At 39.0% G+C, this 18,517-nt stretch overlaps 1 protein-coding gene across 1 annotated transcript in view; it reads right to left on the reverse strand.

The window, feature by feature from the left end:
* plxdc2b (plexin domain containing 2b) overlaps window positions 1–18,517 on the reverse strand; it is a 109,994-nt gene that overhangs the window by 2,401 nt on the left and 89,076 nt on the right. The window contains 4 exon segments of the mRNA XM_030756794.1: window positions 5,259–5,297; window positions 11,092–11,245; window positions 11,376–11,436; window positions 18,406–18,487. Of these exon segments, the coding sequence (XP_030612654.1) occupies window positions 5,259–5,297; window positions 11,092–11,245; window positions 11,376–11,436; window positions 18,406–18,487 (336 nt within the window).

Raw genomic sequence — 18,517 nt, forward strand, 5'->3', positions numbered from 1 at the left:
AATAGGACTATAGCCAAGGTCTATAGTCCTATTGTAGCCTCCAGTCATGGCAACTGAAAACTGAAGAAGCTGTAAGTACATAACAATTCTGTCCTTTAGCTGGTCTTGGAAGTCAGCTCTGTAAAGCACTTCATCAGATTTATATTTGAACCTCAAAGTCAACCAGCAGGTGTTTTGAGAGTTCTTTTGAAGATGATAATAGCAGTCTGTAAACCTACTGGGAATCTCAGTTTCATCTTTGGGGGCACAATTTCAGGAAACACCACAGACACACACACAGAGAAAAAAAAAACAAGAGAATTTCACCTGCAATTTGTCAGAGAGAAGAATACACAGAATAACAACAAACAAATGCAAACAGTGTTCAGCAGAGAATGTAAACCTGCAAAGAGTCTGCCTTCAAACTGTACCTCATCTCACGCAGATTTATAGCAGGTTCAGACCACATGTACTCACAAGGCTGTGGATTTTTTTCCCCTCCTTCTGTGCCACCCTGGCAACCTCTTCGGAGCTCCACCCTGGCTTTAATTAGCAGAAATACCCACCACTCTGCTTGTCAGCCAACCAGTCTCTCCCCTGCATCATTGATTTCCAGCAGTAATCAAATCTGTGCAATGTGTGTGGGAATTCAGTGTAAATGTGTTTGTCAGTGTAGCCATATGTGCCCACCATAACTGGGAATGAAAATAAAAACAATGAATGAATAATTTCCTGTGCTGAAACAAAACAACTGATGACCGGCAATCCAACTGTTTTCATCATTGTCAATCAGCTATGAGACAGTGAGTCAGGAGCCCTACTTTTTTTTTTTTTTTTCTTAGAGAAAACAGCATAATGACATCCTCACTTTTGAGCTTAATAATAAATACACAGTCTGAGTGAGCTCTGCTTTTCTCAGAAAGACATTTTCCCCTGTGTTTATTCTGCTGGAGCTGCACAGTCCAAGAGCCATCTTCTGCTACAGCTGGAAGCCCAAATGATGCGACAGGCTGTTAGTCAGGGGTGTTGGAAGGTTAGCAGGGGGGTTGTGGCTGAGCGGAGATGTAGACACAATAAAAAAATCTAAAGCCCAGCAGCTAAATAACCAGCAGAATGGAAGCAGAGACAAGCCGACCCCTGGAGGAGCCCAGTGCTCTGGCACAGAGAGTTTCATCTGGACTCTTCTGAGTCTAAGCCAATAAGGCAGCAGCTTCAAAATATCACATACACCTGGGTCATAGTGGGTTTGTCAAACTAAAGACATACTTTTGAATCTGTTTTCTTTTTTTAATCACTTGCTTTTTTGTCCTCAACATAGGCGAAACAGTGAAAAAGCAGCTTTTAAGTGCACTGCATTCCAAAACAAAAAACATGATAGCAAAACACTGATGAGACAAAATAGAGTCTACAGCCATGATAATGATCAGCGGGTATAATGTTTACCATCTTAGTAGCATTACTTAAGTTTCACTACAGTCTGAAAACAGGTCGAGATGAAAATCAGGCAATTACAAAGGTGACTGCTCATCCTGGCTAGTAATGGTAATAAATCCAACAATTATTAGAAATTTCTATTGCATATACGAAATAACTGTAATCTAGTGTATCACACCAGAGGAACAAGGGCCTACATCTCTAGTAGTGTAACTAATCTGAAAAAAAGAGAGGAAATTTTTCATTTAATTAAGATTTGAGTGGATCTGAGGTTTGCGCAGAAACGTAACTTCATTAAAGCCAGTGGGTAAGCTATCGTGTAATGACTAAAGAGAGGATAGAGATGCAGGGCTCTGAGGCAGGATGAGTGCATAGGAGTAAAAACTAAAGGGAAAGATGAGCAGACTGATTACACAAAATACACATGCACATATAAAACCAAAGCACCCAAAGTAACTCTACTCATGGTATTTTATAGAATTATCGATGAAAACATTTGGGTCAGTTCATGTGTATATCACTTTAATCTTGCAGCTTTTGATGAGTTTAATTACTTCTGTATTCCTGGGCACCTTCATCTATACCTGCCTTTGAAACTGTTCACCAAGAGGATGCATATACAAATTATTGCCTAACCTACCAGGCAAACAACTGAAATAAGTAGGTAAAACTGTGAATAAAGAGTTGGAAATTATTAGCTGCCAGTATTGCTAGCTGCTGAAATAATTATATAGCTATATGGCTAAATAGTTTATATTAGTCTCTAATATATGGAGGGTATGGTGTTATGAAATGGGAACTAACAGAGAGAAAATTATTGAAAGTCAGGGATAACCATAACTGATAATGATAAGCTGAAGGTTGCACTGATCCAGTCTCAAATGAGCATCTTTAAAGATAAGAGGTGGTGCTGATGGAGGAGTTATTAAGTCTGGCTGGACTTCAGGGGTACTTTGGTGGGTGTATCAAGAGAAGGCTTGGAACCAGTGTAGTCTATAAAACAACAAAATATAGAGCTTTCAAAAGGTTGAAGCTGAACTCTTTAATGTCCTTATTTTTACCACAAAAACAGCTTATACTGGTGTAGCTTTAGTTATTGAGGTACTTCAGTCTAGACCACTGACACTGGAGCCAGCATGGCTTAAATATTCTTAAGCATACAAATACTGTAATGGTGGGAATATTTATTGCTGCAGCACAATATAGTTGGACTTGGACAAAGTGGCAGGTATACAGCACATTGAATTCATTCTTCATTAGCTTTGTCCTTTGTGACTACTGGAACCTGAGCACTAATGGACAGCAGAGCTCTTAGATAGCAATAAAATACATTAGAGATTTTGAGAGAGGACAAATGAGACCAAAGGAAGCCAAGCCAATATGTTCATTTTCAGCTCCACATTAGTGCCACAGTTGGCGCAGGGGAGTACAACTGTTCTCTCACTTGGCTAATGGGTTTCAGGAAACAAACAACACAAACTGAGCAGACCTATAATTCAGCCTCTTTGTAAATAGGAACTGAGGAGTGGTGGGGCTGAGAAGCAGCTCCTGTTGTTTCTTATCTGAGGGCTTATTGAAGATGTAATAACCTCAGCATTTCCTGTCACAGTCAAGGTCAGACAAAACCTGGCTGTGCCGAGAGTTTAACACGCTGGATCATCTAGATACAAACTGACAGGAATCAGACTGATTAAATACAACTTTATAAACATTCACTAGTTATAATAGCAATAAAATCAATGCAGAGGCAAAGCCAATATAATTTCCCGCTTTATATGTTTTGGTCCTTTCTTTGCAATTTAGCTTCACCTTGACTGACACCATTGCCAGGTGTGCGTTGATAAAGGGTAGATGCATGAAAAAAATATGCAAAGAGATATCATCACAGCACCAGGCGCCAGCACAAGAGTGCTCAAGTGATGGGAAACATGCAGTGTTTGTGTAATGAAAGTGTGATAGAAGCCGTGGATTTCCAATTCCTCTCAAGCAGGAAATGAAACATTTGCGAGGCTATCTCCGAAAACTGATGGAGTTCAAAGTAATTTCAAGAGTTTGGATGTTTTTCCTCCACCACATATTATCAACTAAAGCACAATAAAAGAAAAACTGTAGACTGGACAGTCAGTGTCAAATTTGATCTGATATTTTGGTGTAAAAAAGACCACAGCTTGAATGTTTTTCTTCTTTTTTCAATGCACTTATTATTTGTACCACCTTAAATGCTCATTGTAGCTACATTTTATACTGAAAGGGCTTTTTTCACATGCTTTTATTTTGTATGATTACAAAAATTTACACAGCATCAGAAAATTCTGCTAAAGCAATCAGTAGCCATCACTGTTCACAAACAAACAATTAAACTTATGTCTCATAATACTGTGGTTAAATGTCAATAATGACAATGAATTAACTTTAACATTGTAGCTACTCATCTGATACACCAAGCAGCTGGAAGCTGCAATTAATTGGTTTTTGTCAGTGTTTATGAGATAATTCTGTAATCAGCCAATCAGTAGCCAAACTGGGAAACATGTGAGCCAATTGTGTTGTTGTGTGTGCAGAGCAGCAGTGAAAAACAGTCATAACTGTGAAATTGCATGCATATCTGCTAGTTATTGTATAAAAGACTCAGTGAAGTGCCATGAGTATGGCATTTGTTGCTCATGCCTGCACACTGGACTGATGGATTGAGCTGTTAACAATCTTTCATCGTTGTTTAACTTTTACTTTTGCCAGCTAATTGGATTTAAATGAGTTTCTTTTGTAACATGATAAACACGATATTGTGCTAAAAACTGGGAGCATCATCATCAGATGATAGCATTATAGTGCATTATACTGTATAAACTTGCGTGGTGTGCTGTAATATAACTAACATAACTCTGGGTGGATATCCATTAAAAAAACAACCTGTTTGTAGTTTGTGTTTCTTACTTTTCTTCCTAAAAGTCTCTCAATTCTAGAAAAGAGACGTTTTCCAAACCAAGTAAAAATCTGGGACTGTAGCTCTGAACTTGACGCAGTCCTGAATTAGTTTTTGAACAGGCAGCTAACCAGCTAGTCAGGACATGTTTGTTTTGTTTTTTTTTAATCGCATTTTCATTTTGGTTTTGCCTTTTTCAAGTCCTAAAATTAAGATTCCACTCTATAAATTGTACATGACTGCTGATGTCCTTTCTCCTTGACATTGTGTTAACATACACCTGACCAGCAAACCACTGAAACCTCTGCTTTTATAGAGGTGCTCACACTTGCTGATGATCAATTAGTGCAAAGTGCATTTGGCAGCACCTGGCTGCTACTTACCCTCTTAATTCCTGTGGAAGCAGTATGGGTATATCAAATTTTTCACACACTGCTTCTGCATTCTGGCTTAGTTTTTGTTAACTAAATAATGACAGTGTAATATGTCCCGTGTTATCATTTATCTGAAGCTTATCTGAATATTTATCTAATTTTAAAATCTCCTGATAAGTAAAACCTTAGAATAAACAGAGGGTCAACTTTCTTTTTCATGTAATGGTATCTAAATCCAACAACCAGGCCTATAGGCTTACAGCCTCTATTCACTGTTGTTTTTACTCGCATTGGTCTAGACACTATAATTGATTGCTGGGACCCACAGAGGACAGTAAGCATTATAGTTGACTGCTGGATAAAGTTTATCAACTGACTGAGCCACATGTCCCCCAGAAGATAAAAAAAAGCAATCAGGGACAGATGCCTCAGCAGAAAAATCAAACCATGAGACAGACAGAGAAATAATCAACCATAAAAACAACAGGGAGCAGCAGCTTAGCTTCAACAGTTACTGGATGACACAGCAGTGAAAGTCGGGGACCTACCCTGGTTGTCTCTGAGAGGCAGAGCGAGCTTGGTGTCATCTGTGAGGAGACAAAGAGAGAAAGAACCACAAACATCAGACATGATGATCAATATTTCTCTTTATAGTTTGTATTTGACAACATAAATAACTCACTAATGGTCCCAAATGAGACCAAGCTACTTTCATTAGTGAACCATCTTCCTTTACTACATTTAACATCCTATTAAAAATGAATGCTTGGAATATAATGGTTCCGCATTCATAATTCAACACATAAAAGCAGTCTGGGGTTAACTATACATGTGAAATATGGAAATGTAGCATGACCCACTTCTCCTCAAAGGGTAGCAGACATTTATACACATCATAGGATTCACATTATGCAAATTTGACCCACACATCACCAGATACATTTCACTGGATGATTTAATCCACAATGATTTCAATTTTTTCTTTTTTTTTTAAAAAAAAGAGCAATACGGGTGCATTTTAGTGACTGAAATGAATCATTAAAAGATATCGTTCTCAAAGTGACCGCACAAAATTTAACCTCGAGTCGATCCTGCACCAGGGGTGTGAATTTGATTTTACTATCTCTGTGCTTTTGTTTCACAAAAATATCTGTTTAGGTAGGTGTATGTATTAGAAATGAAGTAAAATGTATTAGAAAAGGTTTTTTTTTTTAAATAATATATTCTCATATGTACACTTTGCATAGTTGTCCACAAAATATTAAAATTCTTTGATGTATGTGTCCAACCCAAATCTAGAAGTTAAAATCAAATCAAATATGTGGCTCAAAACCGTTTTTCATATTTGAAGTAGCTTCTGGTTATATGTAGATCTTTATATCCACGCACATGTATTTCATGTCCCAAGACTCCCCACTGAATATTCCAACTGGAATATTCTCCCTTTCTCTGGGATCTATGAACTCTTCCAGCTGCTTCAGATCACCCTAATTTGTCACCTGTTTATGCTTTTTTTTTGTGCAGATTTACTTTCAATTTATATTTTATTTCCTTCAAATATTCTGAGTACACATTGCTTAAATTACTGTGTATGCTAATGTAATTAGTCTATTATTTGGGTCTCTGGAACTACTTTTCCTGTAAAATAGCTGAAGCAAGTTGTGTGTATTTGTACACTTGAATTGTATATATGCTCTTGAATTTGCCTAGGCTGCTGGGGGGTTTCCCATGATTACTGTTTCTCCTTCACTCACCTCTTTCCACTATCTATGTGTCAAAACTTGAAGCAGATGGGCTACAGCAGGAGAAGAGCACATTGGGTGCCACTCCTGTCAGCTCAGAATGGGAAAGTGACACACAGGCTCACCAAAGCTGGACAACAGAAGATTGGAAAAACATTGCTTAGTCCAATGACTCTAGATTTCTGCTGTGATATTTGGATGGTAGGGTCAGAATTAGGCCTAAAAACATAAAGGTATGGATCCAATCTGCCATTTATTAACAGTTCATGCTGCTGGTATTGGTGTAATGGTGTGGGGAACATTTTGCTTGGCACACTTTGGGCCCCTTAGTACTAGCTGTCACCAGAGTGATGGCTGCTTCCAGCAGGATAATGAGCCATGTTACAAAGCTCAAATCACCTCAAATTGGTTTCTTGAACATCACAATGAGTTCACTGTACTCAATCCAACAGAGCACACTTGTAACAAGATAAGTATTATATGTCTTTTTCTACTGCAATAGTTTTTTTATACCCTGATTAGTTTCACCTTTATTATAAGTCATTTTGAAATGAGAAAAAGGAGAAAGATACTGGCAAAAATCTGAACAGCTGTATTTTGAGAGGGTTCCTAATTACTGCCAATATCTTTTTATAGAATAGGGGACAGACTACATTAATGTTAAATAGGTATGAAGTGTGTAAGATAAATATTGACAAATAACCTGACCTGGTAAGGCATAAAGCCTTTTTTTATTACTTGAATATTACTGGAGGTTGTACATGAAGTAGAAGATGGGAAATAAATCACTTTTACAACCAGCCCCAGTGCCGTGTAGCTTTCATTGCTTAACATGCATATAAATGCAAAAATTCCATTTACTTTATAAGTGACTAGTTTCTTAGAAGGAGGCATATTAAGTACAGCTGAACATGAGCAAAGTGAGAGACTAGATGTTTCCATCACACCCAAACAAACCTCCGCCCACACACACATTCATCCTCTCTGGATGGTTTTTTTCCCTCCCTCGCTCTCTTATCCACTGTGCATGTGCATGAACCACCCAGCCTGCGATCTAACCTGACCCTTGACCCCTGCAGCTGACGAGTGAGGGGCTAGTCGGTGAGGCTGATCTGCTGTCAGAATATCAGCGATAACAAATGTAAATACCGCAGCACAACCTCCTGAACTCACGGACACTAAGACACACACAGGCCGCGAATTGTACTCCTCAAGTCCTCTGGTAGGCCTCTCACTACGCCCTGGTTTGATCTGTGGGACAGCTCTTTGTGTTTCGCCTCACAGCAGGACAGTTTTCACATTCCTCCCTGAACTCACTGCATCTATCCTCATCACAGCAGTCCGTCGAGCGCCCGACTGCGATGGCCTGGCCATTTAAACTCAGCCTCCACATGATGATTAATGGGTGTGCCACGGAAAAGGTCGGCCTCTGCCTGAGTTAGCCTAGCCATGAAAGTAAATGCCTTTTTTAAAAATACAAACTAAAAGATAACCCAGACTTGGATGCACAGTAGAATGACTAAAAAAAAAAAAAAGAAAAGAAAAAAAAGAAAAAAGTAATTTCAGTGGAGGACAAATGACATTGAGATGTAGAGTAGAGTAACACTGCTGACATGCTTCTGCACTGAAAAGTTTTTTTAGACTCAAAAAAACTACATTTCTGGGGCACATTTTAAAGCTTTAGATGTTTGAAAATAATAGCCAAAGATCAAACAAGTTATAAAGCTCTCCAGAAGCACCAGATAGAAGAGGTGAACGGGACGAGAACAACACACACAAAAAGTAATCAACCTGAATTTGCTACAGGAAGCCGGTTTAATTGTCAAGGAGTAATAACCCACAAGAGCATGATTAGCTTTAATTTTTGACTTTAAAGTTAGAACATCCGAGGTCAAACAACGCCCCGACCTTGCATGAGCTAAAGGAAAGGATTGGGAAAGATTGTTTGCAGTGTTTCCTGAGCCACAACATTAACTAAAAAAAAAAAAAAAAACTTCCTGTGAGCCCTAATTACACCTTTTACCATCACCCCTCTGGTGAGGTATTGCAAAATCCTTCATTTGAACTTGGCCAGGAGTACTGTTTATAATCATATTTCTCTGTGTCACAGAACTCAATTTCTTGCTAAAAACTACTAAAAATAATACAAAAAAACATGCACACTAGCTTATCATGAGTCTGTGAGCCACACACCATCCCACTGACTTAAATTCCTCAAAATAGCCACAAAAATGCGTTTTGTACAGCACACTGAGTAGTGTTTACTAAAACCTACGATTCCCAGCTATTTGAGTAAATTATTGAGCCACTTGAAGAAGTAAACTTCTAATTTTTTGGCCTGGTTTTACACATTTTAGGTCTTAAGCAGAGACAAATTAGCCTGAGTTCTGGCAGCCATACATACATTACACATGTTGTTAGTTACTACGCCGGCATATTTATCAGTTTTCTTACCCACATGATTTAATTGATGAATACAGGGTACTTTTTTAATTCAATAAACTTAAAGCTCCCAAATATATCACACGGAAGCAACACAAGTGAGAAAACACAACATAATGTACCACCTGTGTGATTTTAGAGTTGATTATAAACACAGTGTTTTCATATGGTGACATACAAAGAGACAGGAGCAGATGGGTGGGCCCTTCCTATCATTTTGACTCACTCACAACCACATCTGGAGCTGATTAAGATAAATTGCCTATTTACTGAAATAAAATGTTCAAAGGCCATATAAAGGGAAATGAACTCAAAATTGGCACGATAAATTCGACCAACTCGTGGTAACTCTGGCATCTTTGGAGGCAAAGAAATGGAAGTAAACAAACTCCAGAGGACACCTTGGCCATTTTCCTATCATCAGCAAAAGACGACTGTCTGCTGCCTCCAAACAGATTTGCATTAGATAACTCAGAGATTATGCAGCAGTGTGGTTCAGGTTGGTCTCCCGCTGGGGTGCAGTGAATCATGTGCTAAAATACTTTACGGTGCAAAATCAAAGGAACACAGCCTTATTTGACCTTTGCTGTTCTCACACAACTCGAGAAAATTTGTGTCTTGTCAAGTATTGCAAAGTACTGCAATGATGGTACTTCGGGTGCGTAGATATGTTCTTATTTCAAGCCCTCCAACTAAACAGTCATATCAGCTGTTTATTCATACTGCCTGATGCAACCCATGTAAGCAAAAGCATTTTCACAAAAGGAGGCACAACACACCTGACTTTTGACTAGAGGGGTGTGCTAAGAAGCAAGATTAACAGGTTAGCAATCTATAGTATGTTGATCATAAAGTCAGAGTTTCAGTGACATGAAGGTGGCTCTCTTTCTACCAGGTTAAATCACTGCGGTACCCTATGGTGAACACATAGCCTGATCTAGAACAGGCTTTCTTCAGAGTTTTGGTTTAAAATCATCTGTGACATTTTCACGGATTCTTTCATTTACAGTCTGCTTTATGTGCAATATGGACTGTCTGCAGAAGGAGTACGTTTTTTGCACTCTACACAACTTGTAGAGCTCAACGCCACCAAAACGAACCCCAGCTGTAAAGTTACAACACAACAAATTGTAAGCATGGGTTTGCCACTGGTATTCTGCAGCATATGCCTCTAGAAACTGCAGCTTAGTTTTCACTTGCTGTTTGCTTTAAAAAAAGTTCCAAATTTTCTAGGTTACCAAAGTGCTACCAGAGTGCTCATGATGTACTTATTTAACTGCTAAGTCTCACATTTCTTTGCTGTTATGAAGCCTTCGAGGAATCATTCAGTATAATGTGAGAAAGTGTCCTTTCTCTGTTTTTTGACCATATAATTTCACTTGGACTGCCAGACACAGTACCAAACTAGAGCGAGTTGGTTACTGCTCCCTTTAGGGGTCGCCACAGTGGATCATTTGCCTCTCACCCTATCCATATCACCCTCTTGTGTCACACCAACCCACCAACCATGTCGTCCTCCACTCCATCCATGAGTCTTCTACATGGTCTTCCTCTTTTCCTCCTCTCTGGCAGCTCCATATTCAATATCTTTTGTCCATTACATCCACTAGCTCTCCTCCGCACATGTCCAAACCATCTCAACCTTGCCTCTCAACCTGAGCTGTCCCTCTGATATACTCATGTTTAGACTTAAAAAAGGAAAATTAGTCTTCACAGTCAAATAGCAAAATGCCTCATAAATAACCTGAAAAATGCCTACAAAGAACAACAGAGGGATGGGAATATTTTTCAAATGTTAACAGATCTGTCACATTCTTAGACATGAAAGACTGAGAGTGAGCTAGCAGAATGAGATCATCCCAGTTCTGCGGGGTGCTTCCATTTTTGACTGGTGAGATTTGTCCTGATTCAATCTGCATTCTTTAAAAGTTGGTACAAACACAGCTGCTGCACTGTACTCCACTGATTGTCATCTAGAATATATGTTTTTCTTTTTTATATATAAGTGGAGAGCTGCAGCACATATTTATGTATTTTCCAAACACAAAGAGTGTCTCGTTGTAAAACAGGAAATGCATCAAAAACAATAAAGAACAGCTCCAGCACATGAACTTCATTTAACATCTTGCAAGAACAGAGCATCCATCACTGCACAATATGCTTTGGAGCCTTGATCCAGCTCTGTTTTCTACTTTACCTTCAGTGGGGACGCTATTGGGAGGGTGTAAGGTGGAGGGTATGTCCCTGCCTGAAGTGGTCTCCTTCCTCTTGGCTGTTGTTTTGGCAGCAACCGTTGTAGTCAAAGGGTAAAGGTACGTAGTGTCTATGATGTCACACATCTTGTCCTTGGTCTAAAAAATTAGGCATTTTGTTATGCTTCTGATGCAGCTTTAGATGTTTTTCCATCATGAACCATCTAAATCACAATCAAACATGATCATGTCATGGCTGCTTAGTGTATGATTTGTCTTGGATACTCACCTCATCTGGGCAGCTGCTGTCCATCCAGTCCTGGTGATGGCGGTCAAAGCCGGTGGAACATCTAAGAACAGAGAAAAAAATACAAATGTCAGTCTAATAAAAAGTGGAAGTAGAGTGGGAACAGTTTTTTTTTTTTTAAATAAAACATAAAGCAGAAAAAAGATTTAGAATTTAGAGAGGCATCATCACAGTTTAGTTTATCCAGCAGAGGGTTTATATTAACTCAAGCACTGGCTCCAGCACAACTGCTGTAGGGTACCCATCACAACGAGGCAGGATGCATAACCTGTAACACCAGAAAGTCAGCATCTAGGATTTGTCCTCCTTGGAAGCAAGGCTGAATTTCAACAGCCTTGATGTTGCCTGCAAGTCTGCTTTAAATCCAAACCCACACTATGCATGACCAAGCATGAGTCTGCAAACCAGTGATTAGTATTGTTCATAACTCCAAGGTGCAAGGACACAGAATTAAAATAAATTTTAATATTGCCATTTGTACAACTACTAGCATGTCTCTTATTAGTCAAAAATAAAGCAGCAGAGAGCTTTACTGAATAATGTGGGTCTGACAGAAACAATATCATCTTTTGGTTATACTCTCTTTCCTGGCTAAAATAATTTTAAAATGTTTAATTTACAATAAACCTTTAATGCTGATTTACTTTTTCTAAAACACTCGTTTGATGGTTGAGGAATTGAGGAGTACTAGAAAACAAAGGAAAAAAGAAAGAAAGAGAGAGGGAAACAAAACAAAATTCTCACTGTAATTAAAATCAGGATGCAGCTGTCGCAAACAGGGCATCCCCATCAGTGTATCCCCAAATTTCACATTTCAAGCCTAAGAAGAGATTTTCTCAAATTTTAGAAAGCTTGTCGAGAGCCATAAAGAATGTCAAACAATTATTTTTGAAGCTGAGTACACTAGCATTCGCTCATCTGTCTTCACACGCATATTCTTAATCTTTAGGGTTTAATATGATGTTGGCCCACCCTTTGCAGCCATAATGGTTTCAACTCTACTGGGAAGGCTTTCCACAAGGTTTAGGTGTATGTTTATGGGAATTTTTGACCATTATTCCAGAAATGCATTTGTGAGGTCAGACACTGATGTTGGACGAGAAGGCCTGGTGTTGGTGTGATTCCAGAGAACCCATCTCCACTGCTCTAGATCCAGTAGTGGCACCACTGCATCCAACGCTTTGCATTGCACTTAGTGATGTAAGGTTTGGATGCAGCTGTTCAGCCATGGAAACCCATCCATGAAGCTATCTATGCACTGTTCTTCAGCTAATCTGAAGGCCGTGTGAGTTTTGAGGTCTTAAGTGATTGACTGTGGAGAAGGTTGGTGACCTCTGTTTACTATGCGCCTCAGCATCCTACCCCCCTCTATCATTTTATGTGGTCTGCCACTTCGTGGCTGAGTTGCTGTCATTCTCAATCACAAAATAGCTGATTGTGGAATATTTAGTAGCGAGGAAATTTCACAACTGCACTTGTTGCACAGGTGGCATCCTATCACGGTACCACGCTGGAATTCACTGAGCTCCTGAGAGCGACTCATTCTTTCACAAATGTTTGTAGAAGCAGTCTGCATGCCTACATGCTTGGTTTATACACCCATGGCCATGGAAGTGATTGTAACACCTGAATTCAATGATTTGGATGAGTGAGTGAATACTTTTGGCAATAGCGTAGCATTCCTCATGGTGATAAGTACACTGAGATTGAGTGCTCCCTCTAAAAAATCTGTAGTTAATTTAAACAAAGCTCGATAATACTGTTAGGTTTTTCTACTTTGAAGCAAGCTGGGAAGGAAATACCTCCCACTCTCTGCCACCCTCTGAGCTTTGGATTCAAGGAGCTTAAGAAGGAAAGTACGAAGGTCTGTGAGTGGGAAGTTCAATGGGTCATGAAGCCTTGGGATAAGGGTGCTGCTGAGTCAACTTTATATGACCGTGTGATTTGTCTAACAACCTGAAAAGGTAGACAGCAATAGAGGTGGCAGCTATTAATCTATGGAGAGAAATATGCCTCAAAAATGTTACAAATGCATATGATCCAAATGCTAAATAAGATTTACAGATGTGTACAGTATTTGTGTTTGCCTGGTGTAAAGGGATAGAAATTATAACTCGCCCGCTGGTGAGCTTGTCATCATTCTGTCTGTCTACGCCCTCAAAGAGTTTCCTGTGTGGAAGAAGAAGTCAGTATGCAAAGCAGGAAATTTACTCGCTCTGAAATACACACATAAAAACAACCTACGACCAGATTGCAAGGCAGGAACGCAGCGGTTCAGAGCATCATAGCAGTAGTATCTGTACTTTGTGCTGCAAGGACACTGAGTCCAGTAGTGTCTTACAGATCCCCAGCTGGCCCCATTTCTCTAGAGAACATATTGTTATGGTAATGACTTTATCAGAAGGAGTCCATTCTCATCTTTCTACCTCTCTAATGATCCCATTTCTTTTACCCCCATCCAAAAAAAAGAAAAAAAAAAAAAAAAAGAGAAAAAAGTCAGTCCATCTGTTCAATCAGGCGAGACAGATTCCTCTGCTTAATCCCCCATTTCCCCCTGGCTGCTTTTCCCCCTGAGAGGGCAGCAAAGGAAGCAGAATGAGGCGCAATATTACTGAGCAGGTCTGGTCTAACCTGTCTCTAAAGGGAGCTCATGGCTTTGTTTCTTCTCAATGGCATCCATCTCAGCTAGCAGCCATCTAAGGCAGCGAGCCCACAGAGCTTTAATTAGAAATGGGCTGAGGTGCTCCATTTGAATATAAATAAACCCACGAGGTTGAATATTTCTGCTCAGTTTTTACTAATCACAGCAGGATGGATTTTTTTTTTTTCAGACAATTTTCTTTAAACCCCAAAGATGGTTGTGTGAGAAAATCCCAGAAGATCAGCAACCTCTGAAACACTCAGACCAGCCCGTTTGGCATCAACAACCATGCTGCGTTCAAAGTCACTTAAATCACCTTTCTGCGCCTGAATACACTGAGTTGCTGCCATATGATTATTTGATTAGATATTTGCATTAACGAGCAGTTGAACATGTGCACCTAATGAAGTGTCTGGTGAGTGTATGCTGCTCACACATTAACGCATCAGTGATAACACACCTATAGTTTATTAACTTTTACTTTTGTTACATCAGTCAATTTTGCTCATAATACATATGACTTTACTTACAATACACATTTACTCTTGCTTAAGGCAGACATTTGAGCCTGTGTACCATTTAAAACAAAAACTACAGTATGCAGGAACAATTTGCTGTCAGGCTGCCACATATTAAAATTCAAGATTTGTCTGCTTAACACCCATTTGTGATGCACACCAGCTGTCCTTTTTAGGTAAACAAATCCCTGCACTTCTAGGCACATCAGCATTCAGAGGATCTGGCACATCACGGCGCCACTGTGAGTCCACTGCAATGTCTGTCATGCTTTTATTAACCCACTTTAGTCCACATCAGGCCACAGCAAACTGATTCACCTTGTAACTCGGCATGAAAGAGGCACCACGCTCTCACCTTCACAGCACTTCAACTGTGGAGAAGTTTGTTAGGGACGTTCTGTTTAAATTTCAGCTCCTTTCATTAACCCCTGGAGCCAGCAAGGCTGCCATAGTTTTTAATTAGTGCGTGTTTAAAAGCATGTTTGCCTTTTTCAAAGGAAGTGGCTGAAGGATACAAAGGGCAGAGTGAGGCGAACAGTCAGATATTAACACAGGAGGAAATCTAATTAAAATGCAGCTTAATGAGATCTCTGCTAAAGGCGTACAGTGTCTCTCCACTGCATCCATAAACTGCTGAACAGAAAAAGCAGTTTTTCATAAAACCGAACTGTAAATTAGTTTGTCTCTGTCAAAGGCGAGAATTTTCAAAATGCAAACAGAGGGGAAGTCACCACTCCCACTCCCCTTGTAAGTCCAAAATAACAATCCCAGCAGACAGAGCAGAAGTGCTGCACATTTCTCCAGTCAAATTAATTAGTCTGAATAAATGATGAGTTTCAAGAGAAAAGAGTGACCGATAAATGTTCACTAATCAAGGAGTTTAAAATGTAGCAGCACAAGAAAGAAGTGACTGTGGCTCCACAAACTGAAAAACAAACAACACCAAAAAAAAAAAAAAAAAAACAGAAAAAAACTGACCTACTTCCAAAAGCATTTTCAGCTAAATAAATCCGGACATCAACAGCTATCGACATTCAAGTCCAAGCGTCCTTAACTTATAGGGAAGATAAACTCCACCACCATCTCTCTCTTTGTGTCTGTTTAACTCAGACTCTTCAATTTGACAAAATAAACCCACCACACAGCTCACATTCAGCTGTCAGGAAAGTCTGGGGGAGGAACGCCAACACTTCCTTTAGCAGCTTCAAATATTTACCTTTGTTTGAAGTGCAGGGAGACGGGAAGATTAAGATAAAAAGTGGAGCAGAGGTTGGCAGAACAGGTGTGAACTGGATGAATGTTAGAGCGAGTTTGCCTTTTCTTCTAAAGACCTACACAACCTGCTGCATAGGATAAATGTGAAGTAAAAGTGAAGCTGCCTGATTAAAGTAAAACCTGGTGCATAATTTTACAAAATTATTATTGTTATTACTCTATATAAATCCATGACCAGAATCTTAACCGCTTGTTTTTGATAAAGTCCTCTAGACCAGTGATTTCCCATGAAGGGTACCCCTGAGGGATTCTGCAGAAGCCAGAGATTATGTGGAAAGATGAACTAAACTACTACTTACTCTGAGCCAACCAGATCTGAGTAGAACAGTTTACTGTAATTGATGAACAGACTGCCAAAACATTGTACAAGTTATTAAAATGGAAATGGTCAGTGGAAGTGAAAAAACTGTTGAAATAATTAGCTAAAGTGCAAAATGTCTGACAGTTGTATTTGATAATAGTGCAGATAAACAAAATGTGTCCATCATCTATACTTCCATTTTTTGCTGTTTATCCAGGCCACGGTCATGGGAGCAGCAGTCTAACCAGAGACTCCCAGACTTCCTTCTCCCTGGCCCCAGCCTCCAGCTCTTCCTGGGGGAAACCAGTGCATTCCCAAACCATGTGTCCTGATCCCATGCCCAAAACACCTCGCCAAGAAGGCATCCTAGCCAGACACCCCGAACCCAATCAACTGTCTCCTTTCATGTGAAGGAAACAAGTTATTATAGTTATCTATAACTCAACTAAAAACTAAAACTAGATGAGCAAAAAACATTTTAGTTCACTAAAATAAAAACTAGACTTCTGAAAAAAAAAAAAGCAAACAAATGATTCTGTGACCTTGGAAAAGTACTACAATTAAATTAGAATCTAATTGAAATATACTTAATTTTAGTATTTGTTAGTCTGGTAAAAAATTTGTTTTCCCAACTTGCCTGATGAGGGTGTTGTCGACATGTTGGTTGACACTTTGGATGTCTTCAAGACTGTGAGTCAGCTGCTTTGAAAACATTACTGTAATGCCCATAGTCTGTTTCCTAATTCTTGAGTCTGGCACATAAATCTTTAGTCTGGCGCATAGCCTCCACACAATAATAATTAAAAAGACTAAAAGTAACACAGAAACTAAACTTTTCAAACATTAAAAAACTAAAATGAAATGAGCAAACCCAATCTGGAAACTAAATGAAACTAAACTGAGTTAAAAAAAAACAAAAGAAAAATAAAAAATAATTAGAAAACACAGAACTATTATAACAATGACTGAAAATCCCAGGGATTTGCAATTTAAACACATTTCTTCTGGAAAATTTCAGCAATTTGGACATATTTACAATGAATTTGAGGAAACTAAAATAACATGCTGGCTTTTTTTGTCTATTAGCAGATGTAACTAAATCATTTAGCTCCATTCACTCCTATTAATCCTTCTGCTGCACTTCCAGCTGAACTGGAGCCAATTTTTGGACAAGCGGTATCCTTAACCGGCTCTGATATGGTTAACTACTTAAGCTGTTAAATAACACAATGGATTAAATATTGTCTAGCACTGGATAAACAGACAAATTATGCCAAATCAAATATGTGGAGCAACCTGCTGTGGCGACCCCTTGTGAATAAGAGAACAGCTGTAAGTAGCATTAGCTGTTATGGAGTAGTAGTAAAAAAATATAGAGAACAAATAGTTTATTGATACGAGAGGACTTGGAAGGCATGTCAGATGAAAAAGGTTGGGAATCACTGCTCTAGATCAACATTTAAAGATGCCATCTCCTCTGATGATGTTATTAATCTGCTCCTTTCAAAATAATGACATAAAATGTATTATGTGATGAACTGCATGGTTAGGCTGTTTTCCAGTCAAATATGAAGTAAACAGACTAACAGTATACAATAAATGGAGAAAAAAATAAATAAATAAAATGAAAACTCCAGAAAGGCAAGTCTTAAAAGATGCATGGGTCTGCTGCTTTTTAAAGGTATCCAGAGTGTCCACAGATTTTTAGATTAACAAGCGAGAGCTCCAGTTTAGAAGCCAACAAAGGCACAGCTAAAGGCACATTCTGCCTTTAGTTTGAGTCTGGAGGGAGGAACAACCTCATAAATTTGCAGTGCATTTTTAATGTGGCCAGGTGCAGGGTCATGTGGACTCCTAAAAATGATCTTGTCTAGCTTAAAACTGCTGAAGCAAACATAAAGAGTCACAATATCACGAGACTTCTTTGAAGACCTTGTGAGAAAATTAGCTGCTGCATTCTCACTTATTTACTGGAATATAAGCAACAAGTGCAACAGTTTAGATGGAAGAAAACAAAAGCGTGAATAAAGATCTCCATTCATAGCATATGTGCATCTTGGTAAAAGCTAGGATAGTGTTAATGCTTTAATTCAATTTAATTCAATTTCAACTCAATTTATTTATATAGCACCAATTCACATCAACAGTTGCCTCAAGATGCTTATGTTGTAGGTAAGGGCCCTACAATAATGATTGTAAGAAAATACTAGAAAGGAAACGTGAAAAGGAAAATTAAATATGTCTTTTGTGAGAAGTACAAGTGCTCTGATGTCCAACCTGTTGAGCCGATGGCACCAGCTACAGTTGAAGCTGATCTGTGAGGAGATGCAGGCGCTACAGCTGGTGAACTGCAGACAGGCTGCAGAGGAGAAAGGTCAAAACAGATGAA

Source organism: Archocentrus centrarchus, chromosome 20 (genome assembly GCF_007364275.1).
Source record: "Archocentrus centrarchus isolate MPI-CPG fArcCen1 chromosome 20, fArcCen1, whole genome shotgun sequence".
NCBI classification, from domain to species: Eukaryota; Metazoa; Chordata; class Actinopteri; order Cichliformes; family Cichlidae; genus Archocentrus; species Archocentrus centrarchus.